This window comes from Microcebus murinus, chromosome 20 (genome assembly GCF_040939455.1).
Source record: "Microcebus murinus isolate Inina chromosome 20, M.murinus_Inina_mat1.0, whole genome shotgun sequence".
NCBI classification, from domain to species: Eukaryota; Metazoa; Chordata; class Mammalia; order Primates; family Cheirogaleidae; genus Microcebus; species Microcebus murinus.
The window spans coordinates 12,362,302-12,390,261 of NC_134123.1; the positions used below are offsets into that span (position 1 = coordinate 12,362,302).

The 27,960-nt window shown below is 42.8% G+C and overlaps 1 protein-coding gene across 1 annotated transcript; it reads right to left on the reverse strand.

Annotated features, from left to right (window-relative positions):
- Positions 1 to 547: 547 nt before the first annotated feature.
- On the reverse strand, positions 548 to 27,112 carry GOT2 (glutamic-oxaloacetic transaminase 2). The gene is made up of 10 exons (XM_012743944.2): positions 26,907 to 27,112; positions 15,914 to 16,070; positions 14,060 to 14,188; positions 10,363 to 10,422; positions 9,708 to 9,869; positions 9,032 to 9,136; positions 7,258 to 7,408; positions 6,619 to 6,784; positions 2,980 to 3,130; positions 548 to 1,718 (listed from the first exon to the last, which is right to left on the reverse strand). The coding sequence occupies exons 1-10, from the start codon at positions 26,993 to 26,995 to the stop codon at positions 1,596 to 1,598; spliced, it is 1,293 nt and encodes a 430-aa protein (XP_012599398.1). The 5' UTR covers positions 26,996 to 27,112; the 3' UTR covers positions 548 to 1,595.
- Positions 27,113 to 27,960: the final 848 nt, after the last annotated feature.

Below are 27,960 nucleotides of genomic sequence, written 5' to 3' on the forward strand. Positions count from 1 at the left end.
TGTTTGCACCTTGCTTGAAAATCCCTTTATAAAAATTGAATTAGTTGCCAAATTTTAAGTTCCAACAGACTTCCCATAAAAATTGGGATTTCCATTTCTCTTGAAAAATTTAAGACCTGCAACCTTGGGCTTCCATTCTCACAGTTTCCGTCACTTCCCAACTGCTTCTCAACACTGAGGATGAGGGTTGATCACTACCAATAATCATCTTACACTCAGTTCATATCATTTTTATTTACATTACTTACTTGGCTCCTGTAGACATCTGAAATTGCCACCTCCCTTCCATCCCTTCCCTATATTCACAGGATCTTTTGTGGGACTCCGCTTGTCTCCCAAGGTCCTAGGGATTACATGCACATTCTCAATGTCTTTGGACTGGAATGGCAGGATGAAGAAAAAGATGCATCTTCAGCCACCATTTAAGAATGGTGAATTCATCTATTGGCTTATGGTCAGCTGGACATGGTTCCAGACTTCAGGAATATATACCATACCCACTCTTACCCCTTCCTCTCATTAAGGAAAAAAGGTAACTTAGACAGTGTTGGGTCTACAGTAATTTTATTGTAACAGAGAAACCAGGCTGCAGTAAGTCTACATGATTAGAGCAGATGGTGGTTATCTTTCCAAAGGGTAAAGCCTGAGCCCAGCTGGTAGCACACAAAGCCCCAAATATCCTCTTTCTTGGTACTACCCTGCACTCATGATGTGAGATGAGTGACTGCACAACCACACTCAAGCAAGGGAGAAGGTCCACCTGGGCAGAGGCAACACCCTGACAGGAGACAATTACATAATCATTGAAGAGGATGCCAAGATAAAGTGCAGTTACCTACTCTCCACTATTCTTTGCCCAGAAAGGAGAGGGTATGGTATGAGTAGAAAATTATGTTCTTCATTCTTAAATAAATCTGATAGGATGGGGTTGTCAGTTAATCAAGCAGTAGAATGTGATGAAAATCTAAGCTAGTTAAAAATCTTTGTGCCTAAGGAAAAGAACAGCAACGATAAGGGAGAAGAACGAGCCTTCTCTTTTTCTCAAATAAGAAATAGCATCTTTTATCTTCCTTGCTACAGTGGCAGCAGACTCATTGGTAAAACACAATTTCTGCAATATGTTCTATTGATAAGGTTGCTCCATTATGGGAGGACAAACATGAAGCAGACTGTAAATAACACAACTAGGTCTTCTCTCAAAGCTGCTAATATGTGCTATTTCTCATGAGGAACCCCTGACACCATAAGATACTTCAATTAAAGCTTTTGAGATATTACAATGGCATGATTGACAGATATTTTGGTGATATGACTTTCTTGCATGTGCAAACTCTTTCAGAAAAGTTGGAGATAAAAGGATGGGGGAGAGTTTGGTTTAGAGCCACAAAATTCCAGATGCCAGCCACGGATGCCTCTGCCCTATGTTATTGCATGTTCTTTTCTCACAAACACATTCGATCGCTGAGTATTATGCACTGTGGTTGAAAGACATGATCCACATACCACCATCTACCCTCCCTCATGCTCCGTGCGAAGCTCACAACAGCAGAGGCTGAAGACAGAAAGGTTGTCTCTGTTCCTTTACACCAAGGAAATTACTTGGTGACCTGGTGAATGGCATGGGCAAGGTAGCCCACGTTGCTGGAGGTAACCCCTGCCACAGAGATGCGGCCATCCTTTGTCATGTAGATGGAGAACTCCTTGGTCAGCCGTTCCACCTGCACAGAGGAAAGAGCTTGGGTATCTCTTCTGAGTCAGGGAAATTTCCCAGCCCTGGCATGGCACCATAGCCAACTTGTTAAAATAGGAAAACAGAAGCTTTATTTTCTCACTTAAACCCTATTCCCAGGATTTGCTGTGCTAACTTAGAGTGACAGAAGACCAACAAGCTATTTTGAAATAGGATGATGAATTCTAAGGCAGAAAGAGGTGAAAAAAAAAAAAATCTTAGATTCAGCATAGAGCCAGAATTCAGTTAGGAAACAGCTATTTCTCCTCTCTTTCTTCAGAGAAGCAGCAGTGATTATGAACATAATTGTAACAAGCTCTGTGGCTGAGTGTGGTAGCTTATGCTTGCAATCCTAGCAGTTTGGGAGACTGAGGTGAGAGAATCGCTCGAGGCCAGAAGTTTGAGACCAGCCTGGGCAATATAGTGAGATATCATCTTTACAGAAAAATTAAAAATTAGCTGGGTGTAGTGTCATGTGCCTGTAGTCCCAGCTACTTGGGAGGCTAATGTGGGAGAATTGCTTGAACCCAGCAGTTTGAGGTTACAGTGAACTATGATTATGCGACTGTACTCCAGCCTGGGTGACAGAAGGAGAACCTATTCCTTAAAAAACAAAAGAGCAAAAACTCAAAAAACCTTCTGCTCTGGCCAGGCGCAGTGGCTCATGCCTATAATCCTAGCACTCTGGGAGGCCAAGGTGGGCGGATCGCTCGAGGTCAGGAGTTCGAAACCAGCCTGAGCAAGAGTGAGACCCCATCTCTACTATAAATAGAAAGAAATTAATTGGCCAACTAATATATATAGAAAAAATGAGCCAGGCATGGTGGCGCATGCCTGTAGTCCCAGCTACTTGGGAGGCTGAAGCAGCAGGATTGCTTGAGCCCAGGAGTTTGAGGTTGCTGTGAGCTAGGCTGACGCCACGGCACTCACTCTAGCCTGGGCAACAAAGCGAGACTCTGTCTCAAAAAAAAACAAAAAACAAAAAAAACAAAAAAAAACCCCAAAAAACCACTTCTGCTCTTCAGAAGTCTGCAAGTTCATGGGGGACACAGGTAGGTAAACAACTAATTTAAAAAAACAAAATGAATGAAAAAACAAACAAAATGAATGCTATATAATACCTTTACCTAAAAGGCTCCAAAAGCACTGTTTTTAGGGTAGCCCTGAAGAGTTAGGTGACCTATGAGGAATTTATCTGGTTTGCAGACTGGCCAACTGGTCAGCTGCAGAGAAATCAGGAGTCCACTCACCTGTTCAGGCTTTAGCCCTGTAAAACAAAACATGCCAATCTGGTCAGTGATGTGTTGCCAGTTGTGGGAGGAGCCCTCCTTCTTGAGGTTAGAGACCAGCTGAGTTCGCATGCCAATGATGCGGTCGGCCATGCCTTTCACTTCTTGCAACCTGTAAGAAAACCCGGAGATGCAGCTCATTTTAGCCATGCACTGACAGAGAAACCCGAGTTCATAGCATCTAACCTCCCTGAGCTCTCCTCTATTGTGCTTCAATTCTTAGTCTTTGACTGTGTCACCTGCTGACATTGGCCAGGGAAGAAAGCTATTTTATATTACAACACTATTTTAATCAGACAACTAAAATAGTTAACATACTTGAGTACAGACAGTCCCCAATTTGTGATTTTTCAACTTTTTGATGGTGCAAAAATGATATACATTCAGTAGAAATTGTTACTTTAAATACTCAGTTTTTAATTTTCAGTACAGTATTGAATAAATTATATGAGATATTCAACACTTTATTATAAAATAGGCTTTTTTTCAGATGACTTTGCCCAACTGTATACTAATATGTCTTTGAGTATGTTTAAGGTAGGCTAGGCTAAGCTATGATGTTTGGTAGGTTAGGGGTATTAAATGCATTTTTTTTTTTTTTTTGAGTTAGAGTCTCACTTTGTTGCCTGGGCTAGAGTGCCGTGGCATCAGCCTAGCTCACAGCAACCTCAAACTCCTAGGGCTCAAGCAATCCTTCTGCCTCAGCCTCCCGAGTAGCTGGGACTACAAGCACGTGCCACCATGCCCAGCTAATTTTTTCTATATATTTTTAGTTGGCTAATTAATTTCTTTCTATTTTTAGTAGAGATGGGGTCTCGCTCTTGCTCAGGTTGGTTTCGAACTCCTGACCTTGAGCAATCCACCTGCCTCGACCTCACAGACTACTAGGATTATAGGCATGAGCCACTGCGCCCAGCTGACACCACTGCATTCTACCTAGGGTGATAGAGTGAGACTTTGTCTCAGAAAAAAAAAATTGAATGAGTCACTCTAAAACTTACGAAGACTAAGGTAAAAACTATGGGTTAAACAATAACATATGACCTTATTTTTTTAACATGGATGGAACAAATATTCCTACCATCACAGTTAAGACAATGCCCTGTGACTGACCCTATAATGAACCAAGCCGTTTGCTAGGTGCTGAGGTCTGAAAAATTGGTCCTTGCCTTAAAAAGCTTACAGTGGAGGCTGGGAAACACACTTGTAAACAACCAACTAAGGAACAAACCAGCACTTGTAAAACTAATAGAACACTGCTATGCTAAGAGAGCCCCCAAGGAGAGTTAATCTGTTGGAGGGGGTGGAGAGGGCAGACTTCTACATGGCTCACTTGATCCAATCCTTCCCTTCCTCAGAATCTGCCCTTTTCATTCCATTCCCACGACTCTGGGAAATTCTTGTCAGCTCTTGCCAACTGGATGATCTAAAGACATTTATAGTTTATTTCCCTGTTCTTATCTATTCGCTTTCCTAAACCATCTCTGTGATTTCATGCAGTTAGAAAAGAGATTACAAACTGCCAATCAAAGCCCAAATCTAAGTCCCAATCATATTTTATTTGACCCAGTGAAACATTTTAAAATCAGGCACTTGTGCATAATAGCTTATATCTGGAGTTTCTCTTGAAAAATGAGAAGCTGACGGCACATTAGCAAAATGATTACTGGCTGGAGCTGAGGAGCTCCTGGCCCCTCTAGATGTGGCACCTGATTTTAAATTTCCCGCAGTCCCCATCCACCCAGTTCCATTCACTTTGAGGCTCAAGTCCCAAAGGCATTGGGTGTATGACCACAGCTAGATCTGGTGCCATCTAAGAAAGACCTCTCCCTCCTCCTCACTGCCCAGAGAATAAAGTTCTGACTTCTCATAGGATCAACCAGGGTGCTTCATGATCTGCTTCACCTTCTCAGCTTGGCAGCCTTCTACAAACCTCCTCACACTCAGAAGCCACTTGGGGCTTTCTATACATGCTTTGAATAATGCATGTCCCATGCCTGGGCCTTCTCAGGCAGATCTCTCTGCCCAGTTTCCCTGTCCCCTTCATTTCCTTTGCCAAAAAAAGCCCTTTCTTCTCTTTAAGGCACAGCTCAATCACCAGTTTTCATTACATCTTTCCCGACTCCCCAGTAGAATCAATAGCTCTTCCTTTAGTTACTCTTTATTCCATTCAGTCTTATATCAAATGTCACGTGTATTTTTCTCACTGGATTATAAACTCCTGAGGTCAGACCATATCTTAGTCATCAGCACAGTATCTGTCATCTTTGTCCACTATAATTCTCAAATGTGTATCAAAATGCACACATTAAGGAGCTGGGCATGTAGCTCACACCTGTAATCCTAGCTCTCTGGGAGGCCTAGGCAGGAAGATTGCTTGAACTCAGGAATTTGAGATCAGCCTGGGCAAGAGTGAGACCCTGTCTCTACTAAAAATAGAAAAATTGGCCGGGCGCTGTGGCTCACGCCTGTAATCCTAGCTCTTGGGAGGCCGAGGCGGGCGGATTGCTCAAGGTCAGGAGTTCAAAACCAGCCTGAGCAAGAGCGAGACCCCGTCTCTACTATAAATAGAAAGAAATTAATTGGCCAACTGATATATATATGTAAAAAATTAGCCGGGCATGGTGGCGCATGCCTGTAGTCCCAGCTACTCGGGAGGCTGAGGCAGAAGGATCACTCAAGCCCAGGAGTTTGAGGTTGCTGTGAGCTAGGCTGACGCCACGGCACTCACTCTAGCCTGGGCAACAAAATGAGACTCTGTCTCAAAAAAAAAAAAAAAAAAAAAAAAAAAAAAAAAAAAAAAAAAAAAAATAGAAAAATTAACTGGGTATTGTGGTGTGCACCGGTAGTCCCAGCTACTTGGGAGGCTGAGGCAGGAAGATTGCTTGAGCCCAGAAGTTTGAGGTTGTATTGAGCTATGATGATGCTATTGTACTCCACTGCATTCCAACCTGGGCAACAGAGTGAGATCTTGTCTCAAAAAAGATGTTCTTAAGGAAGTTTTCCTATTTTAGGCGAGGGCAGGTTTTATTTCACATAGAAATAATACAATAAAAGGAACTACCATTTCTGAACTATATCTGTCTCTTAGAGGGAAAGACCAACTCATGTTTTTTTTTTTTTTGAGACAGAGTCTCGCTTTGTTGCCCAGGCTAGAGTGAGTGCCATGGCGTCAGCCTAGCTCACAGCAACCTCAAACTCCTGGGCTCGAGTGATCCTTCTGCCTCAGCCTCCCGGGTAGCTGGGACTACAGGCATGCGCCACCATGCCCGGCTAATTTTTTAAATATATATCAGTTGGCCAATTAATTTCTTTCTATTTATAGTAGAGACGGGGTCTTGCTCTTGCTCAGGCTGGTTTTGAACTCCTGACCTTGAGCAATCCGCCCGCCTCGGCCTCCCAAGAGCTAGGATTACAGGCGTGAGCCACAGCGCCCGGCCCCAACTCATGTTTGAAAGTGCTGACAAAATGCATACTCTTCCCAACCCCATACAGAATCTATGAGTTATTGTAAGTCACTAAGTATATGTCAATTTTAAACTAGCATTAAGGAGAAGTGGTGGGAACAGGTGGATGGCTGGGGTTGGCATGAGCCTTTACCATTGTTTCCGCAAATCCGGAGTGGTCAGAATGGTAGAGGCAATTCGGGCCCCATTGAGAGGAGGGTTGGAATACATGGGACGGATTAAGATCTTCAACTGTGATTCCACCCTTTTGGCTTCATCCACGTCTTTGCAGATCACAGTGAAGGCTCCAACACGCTCACCTGAAAAGATAAAATGGATTTCGTCTTCTCGTTCTTCTACCCAATACACTAAACCAAATCATAATTAAATTTGCTATATATTATCTGTTTCCATCAGAAGGTCCAAAAGCCAATTCTTTATTGTAAATCAAAAGTTTTCAACAACCAGAATGGTAAATTGAGGCACAAGAGAAAGTTTGAGTATTTAAACGTCTCCTTTTATTGTATCTATCTTCTTGGCTCATTGATCAGTCACTTTTGTTTAAAGAAGCAGCAATCAATTTTCCTTGATGGAGGAATTTAAGGATGCTGAAAAAGATATAGCTAAAACAATCAGGAAAATTATGATACCAGTCTTTCCTCTCTGGGTAAGGAGGGACATGGACACATGGACACACACACACACAAACTAAACTCTATGCATTTGTGGCATCTTCTCCCAGCTCTTCTTCAAACTCATGAGAACACATATCACCCTGGGTCCTTTAGCTTACCATATAAGCCCATGTTCTTGGCATATGATTGGCAGAGACAAACATTAATGCCCTGTTCAATGAAGTGACGCACAGCCCAGGCATCCTTGTTACCATCACCGCTGGCAAAGCCTTGATAGGCCATGTCAAAGAATGCAAAGAGATTCTTTTTCTGGGAAGGAAAGAAAAGACCAAAGCTTTAGGGAGTCTGTCTCAGGATGCCCTAGATGGTTACTTGTGCTTATTGGAACCATGCCTGCCTCACATAGACAGTTAACAGTTTTCTCCCCAGATGGCAGTTCAGGAGATGCTTTAATTTTCTAAGAGTTAGGATATCAACATACTTTTTTTTAATTTTGGAGGATATTGTCCCTCAAGAAGACACTAAGAAAAGAGAATCTTGTTTTTTTTTTTTTTTTTTGAGACAGAGTCTCGCTTTGTTGCCCAGGCTAGAGTGAGTGCCGTGGCATCAGCCTAGCTCACAGCAACCTCAAACTCCTGGGCTCAAGCAATCCTGCTGCCTCAGCCTCCCGAATAGCTGGGACTACAGGCATGTGCCACCATGCCTGGCTAATTTTTTCTATGTATATTAGTTGGCCAATTAGTTTTCTTTTTATTTATAGTAGAGACGGGGTCTCGCTCTTGCTCAGGCTGGTTTTGAACTCCTGACCTTGAGCAATCCACCCGCCTCGGCCTCCCAGAGTGCTAGGATTACAGGCGTGAGCCACCGCGCCCGGCCTGAGAATCTCTTTTTTTTCTTTTGAGACAGAGTCTCTGTTGCCTGGGCTACTAGAGTGCTGTGGTATCAGCCTAGCTCACAACAACCTGAAACTCCTGCGCACAAGTGATCCTCCTGCCTCAGCCTCCTGAGTAGCTGGAACTACAGGCGTGTGCTACCACGCATGCCTAATTTTTCTATTTTTAGTAGAGATGATGGCGGTCTCACTCTTGCTCAGGCTGGTCTTGACCTCAAGTAATCCTCCCACCTTGGCCTCCCAGAGTGTTAGGATTAAAGGTGTGAGCCGCTGCGTCTGACTGGAAAAGAGAATCTTAATCTCAGTCTTCCCAGGGTGCTGCTTAGTCAAACAAGAAGCTCTTCTAAGGCCCACAGTGGTCTGGTTATTTTTGGTCCAGTCAACACAAGACCAGTTAGCCTTTTCTGGGGCTAACATAACCCTGGCAGAGTCATCTTATACCCAGGGTTCTGGAAACAACCTCATTTCAACCCTCTCATCTTAGAAGTGCTCTCCAAATGCTGTTTCTCTATCTCATTCTGTTTGCAGCTTACATTTGACAGAAGGTAAAGAAAAGGAAACCAAAAGGAGCGAAAACAGGGACATACGACAATAGAAATATTTTTCTCTCTAGGAATTTTGACTAGTGTCTTCCCTGACAGCTGGCTACACTCTATAAGTGATAATAGCAATGCAAGCAAAGGAGAGGACATGAAAAAGTATATAAAAGGATGAACAAGTAACCCCTGACTAATGCAAATTGTAGGTACCACCAGCAGATATCCTGGGGCCAGGGAATGCCAATAGTGCAGGCTGGCCAGTAAATTTTATCAGAATTCCCTATATTCAGGCTGAGGAACAAAAATTATTTTCAAATGGTGACGTATCATCAATTATAGAACTGATTATGCAAATGAGGACCCCTCTTCTGGCATCTTTTCCACATGTGGAGATTTCATGCAGGCCCAACGTTAAGACTCACTGTTAAGACTTTGCCAAATTAAGCATCCAAGGCTAGTTACTAAACATAGAACTGTCACCAATCAGTTCAGCCTCCTCACCTTCACCACTGCTGCTATTTCCTTCCACTGCTCTGGACGAGGGTCCACTCCTGTGGGATTATGGGCACAGGCATGGAGAAGAAGAACACTTTGCTCTGGTATTTTCTAAAGAGAAAAACAACCAAGTGATGACTTTGCTTCAGAGCTTTAAAGGAGACAGTTAACCTCAAATGTTATAGGATCACTATCATTTGATAAGTAACAAAGATAACTCGAGGTCTGGGAATTAGCTCATTACCAGTATTTTTTTTTTTTGAAGACAGAGTCTCACTTTGTTGCCCAGGCTAGAGTGAGTGCCGTGGTGTCAGCCTAGCTCACAGCAACCTCAATCTCCTGGGCTCAAGTGATCCTTCTGCCTCAGCCTCTCGAGTAGCTGGGACTACAGGCATGCGCCACCATGCCTAATTTTTTATATATATTTTCAGTTGGTTGATTAATTTCTTTCTATTTTTAGTAGAGATGGGGTCTCGCTCAGGCTGGTTTCGAACTCCTGACCTCGAGCAATCTGCCCGCCTTGGTCTCCCAGAGTGCTAGGATTACAAGCGTGAGCCACCGCACCCGGCCTCATTCCCAGTATTTTAACTCAGATATGGGGACTCACTGGGAGACATCAAATGCCCTTGAGGAAGTTTATTCCTTATTATTTCACCCATCCCACTCTGAAAGCCACACTTACTGAAATGTCCTCCATAGCGCCCTCGAAGTCAAAGCCGCAAGTCTTGGGGTCATAGTATCGATAACCTTGTAGTTGCATGCCAGCATCCCTGAAGATGGGTGTGTGATTTCCCCAGGATGGTTTGGGCAGAAAGACATCTCGGCTGAACTTAAAAAATCTTTGCTAAAAGATGGGATGAAAGGGAATGGAAAAATGAAGGAGAGGCAAAAAAAGATGGTATATTTTACTGAGAAGATCTTTCTCTACTGAAACTTGGCTTCTCTCTATGGCTGAGAGGCAGTTGACTCAGCAGCGAGTTAGAATCCAGGTTCTAACAATTATACTGGCTGTGTAGCCAAGGACTTATCTGGGCCTCATTTTCTTCACTTGAAAAATAGGGTTAACTGTACCTCCCCCATAAGGATTAAACAAGATAAAATACAAAAGCTCCCCAGTTAATAGTAAGTGCTTACTAAATTGCATTTATTATCATCATTATAATATCCTCTCATAAGTTCTTCAAAATGCTTTCATTTTTTAAATCAGAGAACAAGAAATCTGCCAGCTTCACGGAAAGAAGAAATCTACTTCTGGGTTTATAGTCAAATTCACACACAATAGGAAACTCTGTCATCCTTAACTTATAGCTCTTTCCTGAAGGAGTTTCTAGACTCACCAGAAAACTGGCTCCAATCCTTAAGGCCCCAGTTCCAGAAATGGTCTGCACGGTGACGTACTGAAGGAGAGACACCCGTGATCAGTGATGCGCAACACTCTATACATGCCTGACTCACAGAGAAGCAGTGCTCTGTACAAACAGCACCCTGTGTATTTTAGAAGCTAATTCCTTATGGTCTGTTATTAGTGTCACCCCATGTTATACAGGAGACCTTCAGGACACAAAAATTCCTCCCCAATATGAAAAAAGAATGATTCATACAAAAGATATAAAAAGACACTAAGAACAGTCAGTACATAAAAACATTACTCTAGAATTATACAAAACAGAACAACCTTGAACATCAAAGTTGTTGGGAAAGCAAGTCAACAAATGTATTAGGATAACATTACTACATTAAAAAACATTTTTCCCCAAAGGCTAGTCAAGTGAAAGATATCTGTAACTGGAACATTTCTACAGTTTTTTTTTTTTTTTTTAATTTTGGGAAACAGGGTCTTGCTCTGTTGCTCCCACTACAGTGCAGTGGTATCATCATAGCTCACACAACCTCAAACTCACTGGCTCAAGGGATCCTCCTGCCTCAGCCTCCTGATTAGCTAGGACTACAGGCATGTGCCACCACACCTGCCTAATTTTTCATAGAGAGGAGGTTTGATTCTTGCTCAGGCTGGTCTCTAACTCCTGGCCTCAAGGGATCCTCCCACCTCAGCCTCCCAGAGTGTTAGGATTACAGGCGTGGGCCACCACGCCCGGCCCATTACTACAGTTTAAGAGGTCCCCTTACATGAGCTTTCATGATCTGAAAATAATCATCTTTTGTGTAACAGGAAGATGCCTGAGGTAAATCTGTTTATTCAAACTGGTCAACTTTACCAGATAAGTAAGAAACAACAGTAGGCTTAAAAGACTTTTGGTTGTTTTTTTTTTTTTTTTTTTTTGAAAGCACTGTTGAAGAACAAGGCTCAACTTTATTTTCTGGACTGAATTAAACAGGAGGAACTTGGCAGGGCGCGGTGGCTCACGCCTGTAATCCTAGCTCTCTGGGAGGCCGAGGCAGGTGGATTGCTCGAGGTCAGGAGTTCAAAACCAGCCTGAGCAAGAGGGAGACCCTGTCTCTACTATAAATAGAAAGAAATTAATTGGCCAACTAATATATATAGAAAATATCAGCCGGGCATGGTGGCGCATGCCTGTAGTCCCAGCTACTCGCGAGGCTGAGGCAGCAGGATTGCTTGAGCCCAGGAGTTTGAGGTTGCTGTGAGCTAGGCTGACGCCACGGCACTCACTCTAGCCTGGGCAACAGAGTGAGACTCTGTTTAAAAAAAAAAAAACAAAAAACAAAACCGGAGGAACTCAACCAAAAAACTCTTTTTGGTCAGTCCTGGCTGCTGCCTCCAGCCCCGCTCGTCATGCCGCCCCAGTGGAACAGGCTGAAGCTGCTGTCAGGAAGCGGAAGAGAGCTGAATCCCAGCAGGCGAAACACAGTCACCACGGCCACCTCCGGCAGGTTCAGGCGGATGTCCACGGGGGCCACGGCCCTCACAGAGGTCCCTGTGCCTGCCCCCTGCGCGGGAAGACCAGGCAGCGCCATGTTGCGTCATCCCGGGCAGCGCGGGGCGGGGCTCACCCTTCTGGACTTCTCTGGAGGGCGTGGCTTTACCTGACGCGCCTCACAGCTCGTCACAGCCACAGACAGCCGCCATAGCCGCGCCTCACACAAGTCCATGGGGTCACCCGTCCCACCGCGGCTGCAGGTCCTGCCTGACTTGCCTCTCAGGCCAAAGAGACTGAAGCGACCGCCTGGAAGCCCAAGCGGAGGTGGTTGAGTACACCATGCCCCAGCAGGGGATATGTGACCACTCCCAGCAGGGACAGGCAGATGACCCAGGGGGTCTTTGGGGCAGCGGCCCTCACAGATGCCCTGTTCCTGACCCCTCCGTGAAAAGACCAGGCCATGCCTCATTCCTGACAGACAGTGAGTGCAGCGCGGGGCTCACCCTTCTGGACTTCTCTGGAAGGAGTGGGGTTTGGCTGACGCGCCTCACACCTTATCGCCTCACACCTCATTGCAGCCCCAGACAGCCGCCATAGCCTGCGCCTCACAGAAGTCCAGGGCGTCCCCTGTCCCGCCGCGGCTGCAGGTCCTGCCAGACTTGCCTCTCAGGCCAAATAGGCTGAAGAGACCGCCTAGAAGCCCGAGCGGAGGTGGTCGAACACACCGTGTCCCAGCAGGGGAAACGTGGCCACTCCCAGCGGGGACAGGCAGATGACCCCGGGGGCCCTTGGCAAAGGAGGCCTGGTCCTTGGGGCAGTGGCCCTCACAGGCTTACCAGCGCCTGCCGCTGCTGCCACCCTCAGCCAAGCGCTGCAGGGGCTACCCCTGTGCCCCACACGCCCGTTGCCCCTTCTGGGGAAGGGCCAGCCGCCCCGACGGACCCGACGGCCGGACAGCTCGCCCCGGCTCCTCCGCCAGTAGATCCGACTTCCATGTAAGTCCACAGTTGCCTATTTATTCTTTAACTCCTAGCTGGGAGATTTAGATGTGTTGCTTCATTTCACATGTGAGGAGATTTTGCACACTTTATTTTTAGTGTAATTCTAGTTTTTCCAGCAAATATAGGATAAAATTTCAATCATTAAAAAAATATAAAAACTTTTTATAAATAGTTTCTCTCTGAAAACTTGGGCATGATGGAAATAAAAACCTAACTGTAGGTCTGATAATACTACGAGTTACAAAGGCATAGCAATTTATAAAAGACAAGCTGTTATTTTAAGATAGTCTCATACTTAGGTTGTAATTGTCTAGATGGACAAGACTAAGCAAAATCACTCAGCATGAATTAAAAATACAGAAATTTTCATGAGGGGTTAACAGGTGGTTGACTATATGGATAGAACTAAGCCATGACTTACGATAATTACCGTATCACCTGGGGTTGGGGTTGTATGCTTTTTCTCTGATTAACAAACTAATGTGTGGATCTGTGAACTAAGTACATTTATTCTGGCTTTTCAGGAGGAAAGGGAGACAATGTTGGCTTAATTTTGCTAATTAATATGTTTCTTTCCTTCAGATTTACCCACAAAAATAAACATATAAATATATTCATTAAAAAACACATGTTTTTCTTCCCAAAAGAAAGTAAACCATAATGCATGTGAACTCACATATTGTAAGGGCTTCTCTCTTACAATGTCCAAAGTGGCTGTGAAGGGGGCAGCAGCAGGGTGCCTGACTGCTCCAGCTCCCACAGTCCACCCATAGCCTATTTCCTGCTCACTTCTTTCCAAGTTGGAAACTTAAGGACATGAAGGTGTGAGCTAATTACAGACTTAAATATAGACACAGTTAAGCATTTCTGAAGCATATTCAATGTAAAATGAACACAAGCAGAGGGTGACAAACAGCAAAAGCAGTGCCAAATCTATCAGTCAAATTACTACTATATTTTCAAGATTGCTAGAGTAGTACATGCTTAGAAGTGGTGCCATATAAAATATTTTGTTTATGGCAATTTACTATCTAAAGAAGAATTATTAGCAACAGTGTAGTCACCTCAAAACAATCATTACCCACAAAGTGAGCTGTCTTTCATATTTCTTTAAAATTGCTTAAACTATTATAAATTTGTTTAAATTGTTAATTTAAAAACAGAGCTTGTACAATGTCAAAGTGTGCTTAGCTTACCCGGCCACTTTTCAACACTTCGCTGTTCTCACCCAGGGCTAGTTCTGCAGATGCTTTGCAAAATTCAGCCAGTCCTCCGATGGGCAGGTATTCCTTATCCAGATTTTTTGCAGCAATCTGGGCCTCTGCCTAGACAAGAGAAAATGCAGTCATTTAGTTTCTTCTCCTCACCTAGAATTATTATGATTAATAAAGTTTTTTTTTTTTTTTTTGAGGCAGAGTCTCATTCTGTTACTGGGGCTAGAGTACCATGGTGTCAGCCTAGCTCACAGCAACCTTCAACTCTTGGGCTCAAGCCATTCTCCTGCCTCAGCCTCTCGAATAGCTGGGACTACAGGCATGCGCCATCATGCCCGGCTAATTTTTTTCTATATATTTTTAGTTGGCAAATTAATTTCTTTCTATTTTTTAGCAGAGATGGGGGTCTCGCTCTTGCTCAAGCTGGTTTCGAATTCCTGACCTTGAGCGATCCTCCCGCCTCGGCCTCCCAGAGTACTAGGATTACAGACGTGAGCCACCACACCCAGCCAATATTTAAAATTAAAAAAAAATTTTAACCAATGGATACATGGAGCTCCAATTATTAATTTTTTTGTTTTTATAATTTTTTTTAACATTTAAAGTTAAGTAAGTTAAATTTTGGAGGTTAAGCTTTGTTTTTTTATTTGAAGTTACTGTCAAGAAGGGCAGCAGAGTACTCTGACACTTTATATTACAGAACAGAAATACTTTTTATTTTTATTATTTGTTCTAAGTTAGGTTTTAGATGGATGGATATATAGTCTCTCTTGGTCACTATTTAACATAAAATGACATTCTTGGAATGCACAAGAACAAAGTTTAAGAATAATACCTAAAATATAATAGATATAAGATGATAAAATCAAAATAAAAAGAGAAGCATTTCAAGGTATATGCCAGTCTCAGAACGTCAAAGGGTTAACAGTAGTAGTCACATATCTTCATGCTTTGGCATCAGAGACCTGGCTGTCCCTTACTAGGTGTGTGACCCTAGGCGAGGTATTTAATCTTCCTGAATCTCAGTTTCCTCTTCCATTAAGTGGTGGAACAACTGTTTCTACGTCTCAGAGGGTTGAGGCAAAGTGTTAACGAGGTAATGTACAATAGTGCTTGGTTGTGTTCCCGCTACAATAGCAAATATTTGCTGAATAATTTAAAAGATTAACCAGGTGCAGTGGCTGATGCCTGTAATCCTAGCACTTGGGAGGCTAAGGTAGGAAGATCCCTTTAGCCCAGGAGTTTGAGGCTGCAGTGAGCTATGATGTACCACCCAGCCTGGAAGAGAGACCCTGTCCCTAAAAAAAAAAAATTGTTCTAAGGAGATTAGTTATATTATTTAAAGTTATAAAGTTCACTAATAGAAAATGCAACTAATAAAAATATTATAAAAATAAAAGAGAGTGAAAAAAATTCTGTAGTTCAACAGGAAAAAAGGACAGAGCATGCCTGTGTATGAGGGTTTTATTAAGGCAATCAAAATGAGAGAAATGGAAAATAACAGTAACCCTCATCCACAAAGGACTATTTCTCTCACCAAGAAACAATGTTTAAATTCTTGGTTCTCTCGTGTACCCTCAGAATTAAACATGACACCATACTTGTTTTATAGATTATAAACTAGGACCACAGATAGTTCAATCTTAGAAAAGACCATGTGGTTCCAACTTCTTGCTTTTATAGCTAAGGACCCTACAGCCCAGAAAACCTGAGTGATTCATACAGTTAGTGCTAGACTAGAATCCAGGGCTCCTGTCTAGTACTATTCCTGCCTCTCCCCAGGGCTCCCTTTAGTTTGTTCACCCTGACTCAGCAGGAGATGGATGGCAAGCTCACCTTGCGGACACTAGGGAGCACGTAAGGCTTTCCGTTATCATCACGATAGGCACCAACTCCCAGATTCATCTTTTTGCTATTGGTGTCTCTCTTAAAGGCTTCGGTGACTCCCAGGATGGGATCTGGGGGTCCCATCTCCACATGGGCCCACCAGGAGCTGAAATGAGAAATACATCAGCTCAGTAACATTAGCTAGATCCCCATGGCCAGAGATGCCTGAGCTGTCAAAGACCCATTTCAATAAATATTTGCATGTCTATTATGCTCAGGGTATAGCAATGGACACCAATAACCCCACAATGCAAAAGACTTCAAAACACCTGGTAGAAGAGTGGAAAAGATCAATAATTTGAATACAAATGCAATGAAAAGGTGATGGGGGGCACCAAATCATTGTGGGGAAGTCAGAGGGCAAATGTAGGCTTTTAAAGTGGTCTAGGCCAGGCATAGTGGTTCATGCCTGTGATCCTAGTACTCTAGGAGATTGAGGTGGATGGATGGTTTGAGCTCAGGAGTTTGAGACCAGTCTGAGCAAGAGCAAGACCCTGTCTCTACTAAAAATAGAAAGAAATTAGCTGGACAACTACAAATATATATAAAAAATTAGCTGGGCATGGTGGCGCATGCCTGTAGTCCCAGCTACTTGGGAGGCTGAGGCAGAAGGATCGCCTGAGCCCAGGAGTTTGAGGTTGCTGTGAGCTAGGCTAATGCCACGGCACTCTAGCCTAGGCAACAGAATGAGACTCTGTCTTGGAAAATAAATAAATAACGCTGTCTAAACCTGACTCCCCATGCAAAGAATAGTTGAAGTAATTTGGCAGGAAGAAGTGAGAGTGGTAAAAGATGAGATAGTAAGTAAGGGCCATGCAAGAGTATTATTTAATCCCCTAAGGGGTGTGGGCATAATTTGGAAAGCTTGTTAAATATACAGGTTCTCAGGCCCTACCTGGGATGTAGTGAAACATGGAGAATCATTAAAGTTTTCTTTTCGGTGTGGGGAGATGATGATTAGGTGAGGGTGTGAACATGAATGGACTTACATTCTTTATAGCCCACCTGGTTGTAGCATGGAGTACTGTACGTAGAGTGGTAAGGGTGGATGCAGAAGGATTGTTGAAGAAGCTGGTTTGTTACCCAACAAGATAGATAAAGAGATGAGGACCTGAACCAGGGTGGGGCAGTAGGGGTAAAGAGGTGCTAGGTATTTAAGAATTAAAAACCAACAGAACTGGTTGTTACATCCTACTGGTTCCCTCATTAGTTAATGAGTTAAAATGTTATAATGTGATAATTTTTATCATTTTACATTTGTATGATTCATGATTTCACCTAAGAAACAAAACACCCCCACACACAAGTATACTTTAACAGTCTTGGGGTGATCCATTGATGCCCAATGATGTCACCTGACTGGGCCAGGTGAATTGTGCTACTGGGGAAGTATACTCCATCTTTCCTTGGATCCCAAAATGAACACCAGGAGGTACCAGAAGTTTAAATGACTGTTCCTCTAGTTTGTCCCCCAACCTCTACTGATTTGGGATTTTGCTTTCAGTTCACAATAAATTAGTCCCTATGGGTGGCAGCAATGACTATGAAATTGGTTTTCTGCTCTAACCCTTTGGTAGTCTCTGAAGGATGCCAGAGAATATTCTGTCAAGTGAGAGACAACAGTGAATCCAGTTTAAGTCTTTTTGTTTGTTTGCCTTTGTCTGTTTGGAGCTTAAATCAATTAAGAGTTTTATAGCTTTTAAAAAATTAGATCCATGAGTTCTTTGTTTTTATGTTTACTCTTGACCTATGGTTGATGGTGTAGATCTGAAGAGCTATAAACCTTTCTATGTGTCAGTAATTCAGAAAGGCTTTTTTTAAAACCTGAATGTGAAATGTTTTCTATCTCTGGAGAGTACTGATAGAACAGATTATAAAAGTTTCCAATTATAGGTGCTCTATTCTGATTGTGTTTTATGTTGTTATTTCAGCATATTATGGAGGTACAAATATTAAGGTTACATATATTGCCCATGCCCCCCTCCCCCGATTGTGTTTTAGATATAATGAGCGCTTATAGCAATCAAACATTCCAAAAATTCCCAGGAAATGAGAAACCAAATTTCTAGTACTTTCTTTTTTTTTTTTTTTTCTATCTATAGCAAGTGCATATAGTACTTTCAAAGTTCTAGACTTAAACTTCTTTTTTCTTAATTAAACTCAGAAACATTTTAGACATTCAAGTTCACACAAATAAGGACAATCTTTGGTATATGAGACTAGTTTATATGTAACCTAAACATTTTGTACCTCCATAATATTCTGAAATTAAAAAAAAAGGAAAAATAAGTAATTGCAGTTTTAGCATTGTTGAAATTTGCCATTTGATATTGGAATACATTCTTAAATAAATGTGGTTATGTTATGCATCAAAAAAATTTGATTTAATAAAAATAGCTATGTCTTTTATTCATGTTAAATATAACACAGCATACATTTTACGTTATGGGAATTTGCTTTCCCTAAATGCACACTGGTTTACTGATAAATTACAAAAAATGTAAATGTGTCTTAAACTAAATTGAATTTTTATTTTGACAAACTTTAAATTTCGAAGGTAATTATATATTTGTACTCTACTATTAAACAGATAGTACAGTTCCCATATGCCCATACCCTCAGTTTCCCATTGTTAACATTTTACTTCAGCATGGTACATTTGTTACCATTAATGAGCCCATATGGATACATTATTAAGTTTGAAAAATATTCAGATTTTCTTAGTTTTCACAGATTTCTGTTCCAGAATTCCATCTAGAATACTACATTATACTTAATTGTCACGTCTCCTTAGGATCCTCTTGGCTGTGATGGTTTTGGGAACATTGTTCAGGTATATTGTAGGATGTCCCTCTATTGGAATTTGTTTGATGTTTTTCTCATGATGAGACTGGGATTATGGGATTTTGGAGAACAGTAATTATATTTTGTAATATGTCAGTTTGAAGACAATTTCTAAGATTTTTAGGTAACTTAAAATTTTAAGAGTAATATTATGATGAGTTAATAGATTAATTATTCACTGGATACCTAGATAATTTCTAAGAAAGGATACAGACACATTGATATACTTTGCTTCTTATTTTTTTATTTTTTTTTTGAGACAGAGTTTCACTTTGTTGCCCAGGCTAGAGTGAGTGCCGTGGTGCCATCAGCCTAGCTCACAGCAACCTCAAACTCCTGGGCTCAAGTGATCCTCCTGCCTCTGCCTCCCAAGTAGCTGAGACTACAGGCATGCACCACCATGCTCGGCTAATTTTTTTTTGTATATATATTTTTAGTTGGTCAATTAATTTCTTTCTATTTTTTAGTAGAGACGGGGTCTCGCTCAAGGTGGTTTCGAACTCCTGACCTCGAGCAATCCGCCCGCCTCAGCCTCCCAGAGTGCTAGGATTACAGGTGTGAGCTACCACGCCCAGCTATGCTTATTTTTACATGTTCTAGAGATGCTATATTTTGGAGTCATTAAAATGAAAACGTCATTGTTCCCACTTTAGGAAGGTATTTAAAAGGGATGTGTGTGGCTGTAGAAATTCTACTGTGTGTGCTCATGAACTTTGCAAGTCTGCCTAAAGCTTACCTAGGACTGGCATCACTACCTTTTCCCCTCAGTTTTTCAGTGAAAAAGAAGTTACTTTGGTTAAAAGATAATTAATGAGTGGTTGAGACTACACCAGGATCAACAGTGACAGAGAAACATAATTTATTTTTTTTCCCCAAGGAAAAAGAATAGTGTCCTAAAACAGCAGTTCTTCAACTTTTTGGTCTCTTAAAACTATTATTATTATAAATTTTAGAGACAGGGTCTTACTCTGTTGCCCAGGCCAGAATGCAGTGGTATGAGCATAGCTTACTGAAACTTTGAACTCCTGGGCTCAAGCAGTCCTCCTGCCTCAGCTTCCCCTATAGCTGGGACTACAGGTGCATGCCACCACACCCAACATGCTCTTAAAACCTACTGAAGACCCCAAAGAGCTTTTATATGGGGTATAACCATTAATACATTTACTATATTAGAAATCAGAACTGAGAAATTTGTTATACTTATCTATTGATTCATCTGCAAATAGCAATGATGGAAACACATTGCATGTTAACAAAAATAACATCTCAATATGTTCCCAAAAGAGAACTACTATCCTAAAGTATGTTTGTTCCAAATATAAAAGAGCACATGAGGACAAAACTTGGAAAGTGAATTTTGTTTTGATTTATAATAATTAAATATGAAAAGAAGCTATGATAAATTAACATTTGAACAAAGTTTGCTCAATCTTGCTAGGCCTAGTTTCCTTGGTTTCGTGACTAATGACTTCACTTACAGTATGAAGTTATATTTTTAACGATCTGTTAAATCTCTCCTAGCCTAGCTATTAGGGATTCTGTGCTTTACCACAATACTTCATGTTGACTCCGCTATATACTTGATTATTTAAACAAAACAAAAACATGGTTTTTGTTTGAATGAAAGAGCTAAGGTTCTTTACAATTATATGTTTAATTTTAATGTTTTATTGTCATTTTGATTAAATAGATAGCCAATGATTCTTTCTCTGGCACTCACAATTCTTATCTTAATCAAATGACCAAGTATCACCTAACGGCCTTTAATTTGGCATTCTCAAAATTGGATTTAAAATACAGAAAAAAAAAATTTTCAGACTTTCACTTAAAACTATGTTTGAGATTTTGGCCAGGCATGGTGGCTCACATGGATAATCCTAGCACTTTGGGAGGCTGAGGCGGGAGGACTACTTGAGGCCAGGAGTTTGAGACCAGCCTGAGCACCAGTGAGACCCCATCTCTACAAAAAAATAGAAAAATTAACTGGGCACGGTTGCATATGTCTGTAGTCTCAGCAGCTCCGGAAGTTGAGGCAGGAGAATCGCTGGACCCCAGGAGTTGGAAGTTGTAGTGAGCTATGATGATGCCACTGCACTCTAGTCTGGGTGACAGAGTGAGACTATCTCAAAAAACAAGCAAGCAAGCAAACAAACACACATTCCCCAAACAACAACAAAAAACCAACCCCCCCCCCCCAAAAAAACCTATCTTTGCAGTTTCCTAGAAGGTCCTTGGAAAGTGCCATGTTGTCTTCCAATAAACACCCTGCTGGTAGAATGGATGCATTAATGTATCAAAAGGAGATTCTTAAAAATCTCATGGTAAACTACTGTTCTGAGAAAAAGATTACTATACCTCTTTTCTTTAGGGGAAGTAAGAAATAAGCAAGACGCTTTTTATATAGTTACATAATATAGAACACAAAGTCTTTTATTTATTTATTTTTTTGAGTCAGAGTCTCACTTTGTTGCACAGGCTAGAGTGAGTGCTGTGGTGTCAGCCTAGCTCACAGCAACCTCAATCTCCTGGGCTCAAGCAATCCTACTGCCTCAGCCTCCTGAGTAGCTGGGACTACTCTGGCTAATTTTTTGTGTATTTTAGTTGGTCAATTAATTTCTTTCTATTTTCGGTAGAGAGCGGGGTGGGGGATAGGGGGTGGGGTCTCACTCAGGCTGGTTTAGAACTCTGACCTCGAGCAATCCCCCCCTCGGCCTCCCAGAGTGCTAGGATTACAGGTGTGAGCCACCACACCCTGCCTAACACAAAGTCTTTATGATCTCCTAAATCAATCATTAAGAACCTGCCATGTGCTAATGTAGAGTAAAATACAATCCATACCACCTGAATACTAGGGTGGGGGAGGGGGAGGCGGTGACTAGCAAGGAGTTGCTAACAGTGCCAGATTGGGGGAGATGATGGACACTGATAAAAACAGGCCCAGGGCACAGGATATTATTTATGGGAACCCTGAGGAGAGGACCTAATAGCTTGGGGAAGGCAGGAAAACACTGTATAGGGTTAGAAAGGCTTCCAGGAGGATGTGACCCATGAGCTGAGTGCTAAGAATGAGAGGAGAAAAAAGGGCATTCCAAGCAGAGGCTTACAAATAAAGGATAAGGGTGAGAAAGAACTGGGTATTGTTTCAGCAGAAAGTGGAAGGTAAGGAAGCAAGGCTCCCAATTACCTAAGTGAAACCACCCAAGTTCTCTTAGTAATCATTTATCCAATCTCAGTCAAATATTTCAGCATGGCACAGTGGAATTTCTCTGTGCTCACCATGCTAATGAGCTCTTGAATTATTTCGTTAACATTTCTCTCTTAAGAAAGGCTCTCTTATTGAGCTTATGGCCAGTCAACACTCATACACCTCACTCCTCTATGAAACACACTGGATGACATTACTGAGTTGGATTTATGCTCTCCTAGCAAGTTAAAAACTGTCTCAGTCTCGATAGTTGTAATTAGTGTGTACAGTTAGTTTTCTATTTAAGTGCAGATTATTCCTCTTTTGGATTTCTTAGTCTCTTCTTTTAATGGGTTTTTTAAATAGTTTGCCTTGGACAACTTCAGTACTGGGCAAACTGCATGAATTGGAATATCAGCTCAGCCACTCACCAGCTGTGTGAGCATAGGCAAGTGAATTACCTTCTTTAAGTCTCAACTTTCCTCATCTGTAAAATGGGGGCATAATAGTATCTGTCTTACAGGGTTGGTATAAGAATTAAAAAACACTCAGAATAGAGTGTTTGAGTGGCAGAGAGTGTTTCTCAGTGCCAGTGGCCTGGCAGAGTGATTGATGTTGACTGTTATTAAATTATTACTGTTATACTTTTATTTGTAACCATCCTACATTCTAGTATGGAGCCTGCGGAGGCCAGTACGTGGAGAATTCAAGGAGCATATATAGTCATAAGATTTTATGACTGAATACGTGTTTTTTTCTGCTCTTCCTTTTCTTTGTACAAAGTTTTGCTCTGTTGCCCAGCTACAGTGCAATGGAATCATCATAGTTCACTACAACCTCAACTTCCTGGGCTCAAGCAAGCCTCCTGCCTCAGCCTCCTGAATAGTTGGGACTACAGGTGCACACTGCTATGCCTGGATACTTTTTTTTCTATTTTTTTGTAGAGATGGGGTCTTGTTCTTGCTTAGGCTATTCTCAAACCCCTGACCTCAAATGATCCTCTGGCTCCCAGAGTGCTAGGTAGGATTACAGGCATGAGCCACCATGCCTGGCCTTTTCTTTCTTCTTTTTTTCCTCCTTTCCCCCCACCAGATGTTGAACTGCTTTCCAATTATTACTACCTGTACTTAGTTTTTTCCAGTCCCAGAAGACATCATTATTACCCTTCTCCCTCACTAGCTCTAGTGCCAGGACTCAAAATCCCTCCCAATCACATTGTTGTAGCTCTAGGATGCTTGGTTATTCCTAGTAGTTAAGCAATACAAGAAACACAGACATAGATACCTTGAAGCAACTTGTGAATAGGGCCTGAAGAGAGCTCTCATTCATTCTTCCTTTCTTTTTTTGAGACAGGGTCTTGCTCTCTTGCCTGGGCTGAAGTGTAGTGGTGCTATCACAGCTCACTGTAACCTTGAACTCCTGGGCTCAAGCAATTCTCTTGGCTCAGCTTCCTAAGTAGCTGGGATTACAGGCACGCACTACTGTGCCTGGCTAATTTTAAAAAACATTTTGTAGAGACAGGATCTTGCTACTGCCCAGGCTGGTCTCAAACTCCTGGCCTCGTATTCTTCCCCCTTACCCTTCCAAAGTGCTAGGATTACAGGAGAGAGCCATAATAATGAAAGCCCAGCCAGCTTTTGTTATTTCTTATCCATAGTTCAGACCCTGAAAACATGTAGCCACCTGCCTATCTACATCACTGTCATTAACTGCTGAGTGAAAGGAATACTTTGAATGTCAAGGACAGATTATAAAAGAGAACACTTCTAGAAAGCAGTTTTCATTTTCAAAAAGATGGTCTAGCTGGGCACACTGATGTAAGCCTGTAGTCTTAGCTATTTGGGAGGCTAAAGTGGATGGATCACTTGAGCCCAGGGTTCTAGTTCAGCCTGAGCAACATAGTGATACTCTTGTCTCAAAAAAAAAAAAAAAAAAAAAAAAGAGTCTGTATCCAAGGCCTTCAATCAATAATGACAGAGCCACTGCCCACTGCTCTTAACCACAAGGACAGAAGCCATCATTCTTGTTACTGTGAAAAGCACCTATTTATCAAGTTCTTTAAAACATTAAACATAGAAATTATTTCAGAAACCATAGCCTTGATCGAGTCTTCCGCTATATCTCTTAAGATGAATTCTAAAAGTAACTTAAGGCCGGGCGCTGTGGCTCACGCCTGTAATCCTAGCTCTTGGGAGGCCGAGGCGGGCGGATTGCTCAAGGTCAGGAGTTCAAAACCAGCCTGAGCAAGAGCGAGACCCCGTCTCTACTATAAATAGAAAGAAATTAATCGGCCAACTGATATATATATAAAAAATTAGCCGGGCATGGTGGCGCATGCCTGTAGTCCCAGCTACTCGGGAGGCTGAGGCAGAAGGATCACTTGAGCCCAGGAGTTTGAGGTTGCTGTGAGCTAGGCTGACGCCACGGTACTCACTCTAGCCTGGACAACAAAGCGAGACTCTGTCTCAAAAAAAAAAAAATAAAAGTAACTTAAAAACATTGAATTTTAAACAATCTAAATATAGGAGCAAGGATACTCAATTTGATTGGCTCTACATTAATAATCATGCTCCAGCTCCTCTGTGCCCTTCATTATTCCATTTCTTAAAAGAATTATAATAGATGAAAACAAGAATGCTCTAGGGACAAAACTGAAGCTGATAACCTGTGGCCTACAAAGTGATTCCTATCAATGTACTTTGGATATAAGCACAAAGTCTCAAACATTGAGCAATATTGACTAGTCAACCAAAAAATGTTAGGTACAAAGTATTCAGGTAAGCTTTTCTAATTGAAATGCCTTGCAATTTTCCCAGGGCTTTAGCTTACTTAGTGCTTTAAATTGTTTTTCCTCATTTCCTCAATTGGCTCTAGGTAAAGATCATTTCTACAGTGGAAGGAGTGAAGGTTCTGATTTTCTTGTCTGAACAGTTAGCACTCATGGCCAGATATGGCATCTGGTTCTACCATCTAATCATGTATCATTGTTTAAGTCTGAAAAGCAATTCATCAACATCAGGTGCTTAAATATTTTAAGACTTAATTTTGGGGGCACATATTATGCAGTACTGTAGTTCCCCTATATGTTTAGTTTTTTCTTTTTGAAGGCTATTCAAGTGAAGCAGTGGGAGTGGAGAAAGAACAAAGTAATCTGTAACTGGTTGTGATCAATTAGTTCTAAATATCACTGCACTCGAACTAGCCTAAGTTTAGATTTTGATCTAAGATACAACATTAAAACGCCATACTGTATTTGTTTCTGTTACATTGAGTTCAAAATCAGCGGTTAAAATAAAAATATTCAATCTGAAAGACATGCCAGGCAGTGTTACGAGTGCTGAGATATAACAGTGAATAAAGTCTCTGCTCTCATGGAATTTACATTCTAATGGGGAAAAGACAGAAAAGAAAAAAGAGGCTCTCAAACTGAAATAATGACTAACCCTAACTCCAAGGGATTTTCACCAAGTACTGTAACTAGTCTTCAGGCCACCCAGCCAAATCCATAAAACAAGGTATTATGTTATCATTACTACAATGGTGAAACATACTTTCTCTCACCCGTAATTTTAAGCTTCCTTTTGGTTTTCCAAATTTGCTGCGTAAATAACTAGTCCCTAATTCTGGCTAACTAGGTAGGCAGGCTTAAAAAGCACTGTTTGACAAGGGGCCAAGGAGCCAAATCAGGAGGAGAAAGCATGAGAGCCTGGTAAAACTGTACTGCCAAGACTGTGGGGCTTTAGAAAGGACAGACTGTTCTGCTGGCTTAAAGACATGGTGCATACATTCAAATGAAAGGCTAAGGCAGGCATAAAAGGGCAAGCAATGCCTTGCTCCTCGTAATTAATAGAGCTCGCGGGGGTGGGGGAGGAGCTTAAGCCTGCCCCAAATTCGCTTCTTGTGTGAATTAATCGCCGGACGCTGATCTTTACTAGGAAGGAATTACTAGAGCCCGTTTCATGCTCTGAACTTTCTCTCCATACTACATATCACAGTACGAAAATTATGTATTTGTCATTTTTGGGGCGATGACAATTCGTCATTGTTTTCTCAGTCTTGTTAACTGCCGTATCTCCAGCATCTGGTCCAGTGCCTGGCGCTAAGAAACTGGGGTTACGAAATATTTACTGAATGAAAGAGCAGAGCGAGATGGAGAGGAAGACTGACTACTTCCCTACTACTGGGCCTCCTAAGGGCGATAAAAAAAAAAAAAAGAAAGAAAGAAAAAAGAGGAGGCGCAGTACACCTAGACCCTTTCCCATCCAAAGGCCCAGGGGTCACGGGGACGTAGGCAGTATTGTAGACCGGAGGATGCAGAACGCCAAGGTCACGAAATGCATAAAAGAAAGCGGAGCCAGGTCGCCGGCGCCCCAGGAGCCTTCCTCCTGCGCGCTTCTCCAGCCAGCCCGCACACGTGCTGCAGCCAGCCGCCGCCTAGTACACTCGCGCAGGCCGGAGGGAGGCACCGACAGGTGCGCCCGCTGCCCCCCAGGGCAGCCGGTCAAGGGCACTAGCGCCCCTGGCGCCCCAGCCAATCGGCGCGAGGCCGGCCGGCGCCACAGCCTGCGTGCTCTCCCCTTGCCCCCCGCCCAGAATGGAAGTCCGGGAACCGCAGAGGGCCACACTTCCTTCCCCAGGGGACTGCGCTGTCCCGCCCTCCTGCTGTTCTTTATTGGGGGAGAGAGGGATGTGGTACCCTGAGGGTCACTGTGAGGCGCGGACGCCCAGTCTTCAGCCCCCAGTAAAGGGAAGTTGAGGGGGTTGCAGAGAAGGCATGTGGGGTGTGTGTGTGGTGTGCGCGTGTGTTTGCGTGTGTGTGTACGGGGGTGGGGAGGGGCAGATGCACTGGGGCGTCCGCAGCGCGGCTGGGCAGGGCCCGTCGTCCTGGCTCCATCTCCGTCTCTCTTGGCTTACCTGGCTCGGGCAGAGGCTGCGGCGGCGAGTCCTGGGTGGAAGGCGTTGGCGATCCCGGAGAGGACGCGGCCGGAGTGCAGCAGGGCCATGGTGGGCGACAAGAGGGCAGTGGGTGGCTGCGGGACAGAGCGGAGGGCAAGCGGGCGCAGGCACCAAGGCGCTGGCTCCTGCTGAAGGTAAGGACAGTGACTTCCTCGGGCGGGGCTAGAGCGGCCGCGCGCCAGCCCGGTCCGCGTCACAGCGTCCCCTGGCGGCCGGGGGCGAAGCGGCCAGGCCTCCGCGGAGGATCCGGAAAATAATGACGACACAGTTTATCACCGCCTACCTGCGCCGGCGCCTGTTCCGCTTCGTTGATTTAATCATGCCGGAGGGGACCGAAGAGCTGGCTGCTGTTATGCCAGTTTGAAAGCTGGGAAAATGTAGGCTACATAGGTGAAGTATTTTGCCCAAAGCCATACAGTTATAAAGTTAAAGACACCCAGGTGTCTTTACTTTCAACCCTAAACCATCAGCTGGACTGTTTCCACGTGTGCAAGTCATCTCACCTTCTTCCTGTTTCCTTATCCCTGTTTCGAAGAGGATAGCATGCATATTTTGTGAGGATTAAGTGAGATTAGCAGATTATCTCTAAAAACAGGGCCTGATGTTGTAAGCAAAAAATAACCCATGGTTATTAATGAGAAACTTATGTATATCAAATCCTTATAATTGTGTGTGAAAGTGAAAGAATCAATTTTAAAGGAAAAAGTGAATCAATATGAGGCAAGTCTATGAATCAAACAAGTCTGCGTAAACCTGGGCAATTTCTCTGATACTTTTCTCTAAAACTCAGATAGAACTGTCCCTTGCCAAATTCACTTATCCTTTGTGGCTCCACACTGTACATGTGGGCCTCCAGATCCCCAAGTGTGGCTCATCCACCAAATCCAAACTTCACAGAACAAATCCCTTTTTTTTTTTTTTTTGAGACAGAGTCTCACTCTGTTGCCCAGACTAGAGTGAGTGCCATGGCGGCAGCCTAGCTCACAGCAACCTCAAACTCCTAGGCTCAAGC

Bases quoted from the DNA above. Each gene is read 5' to 3' on its own strand.
- GOT2 (XM_012743944.2), bottom strand. From the start codon at position 26,995: ATGGCCCTGCTGCACTCCGGCCGCGTCCTCTCCGGGATCGCCAACGCC. The intron at 16,071-26,906 runs GTAAGCCAAGAG...TTCTCATTTCAG, and splicing joins GCAGCCTCTGCCCGAGCCAG to CTCCTGGTGGGCCCATGTGG. The intron at 10,423-14,059 runs GTAAGCTAAGCA...TCTCTCCTTCAG, and splicing joins AAGTGTTGAAAAGTGGCCGG to TACGTCACCGTGCAGACCAT.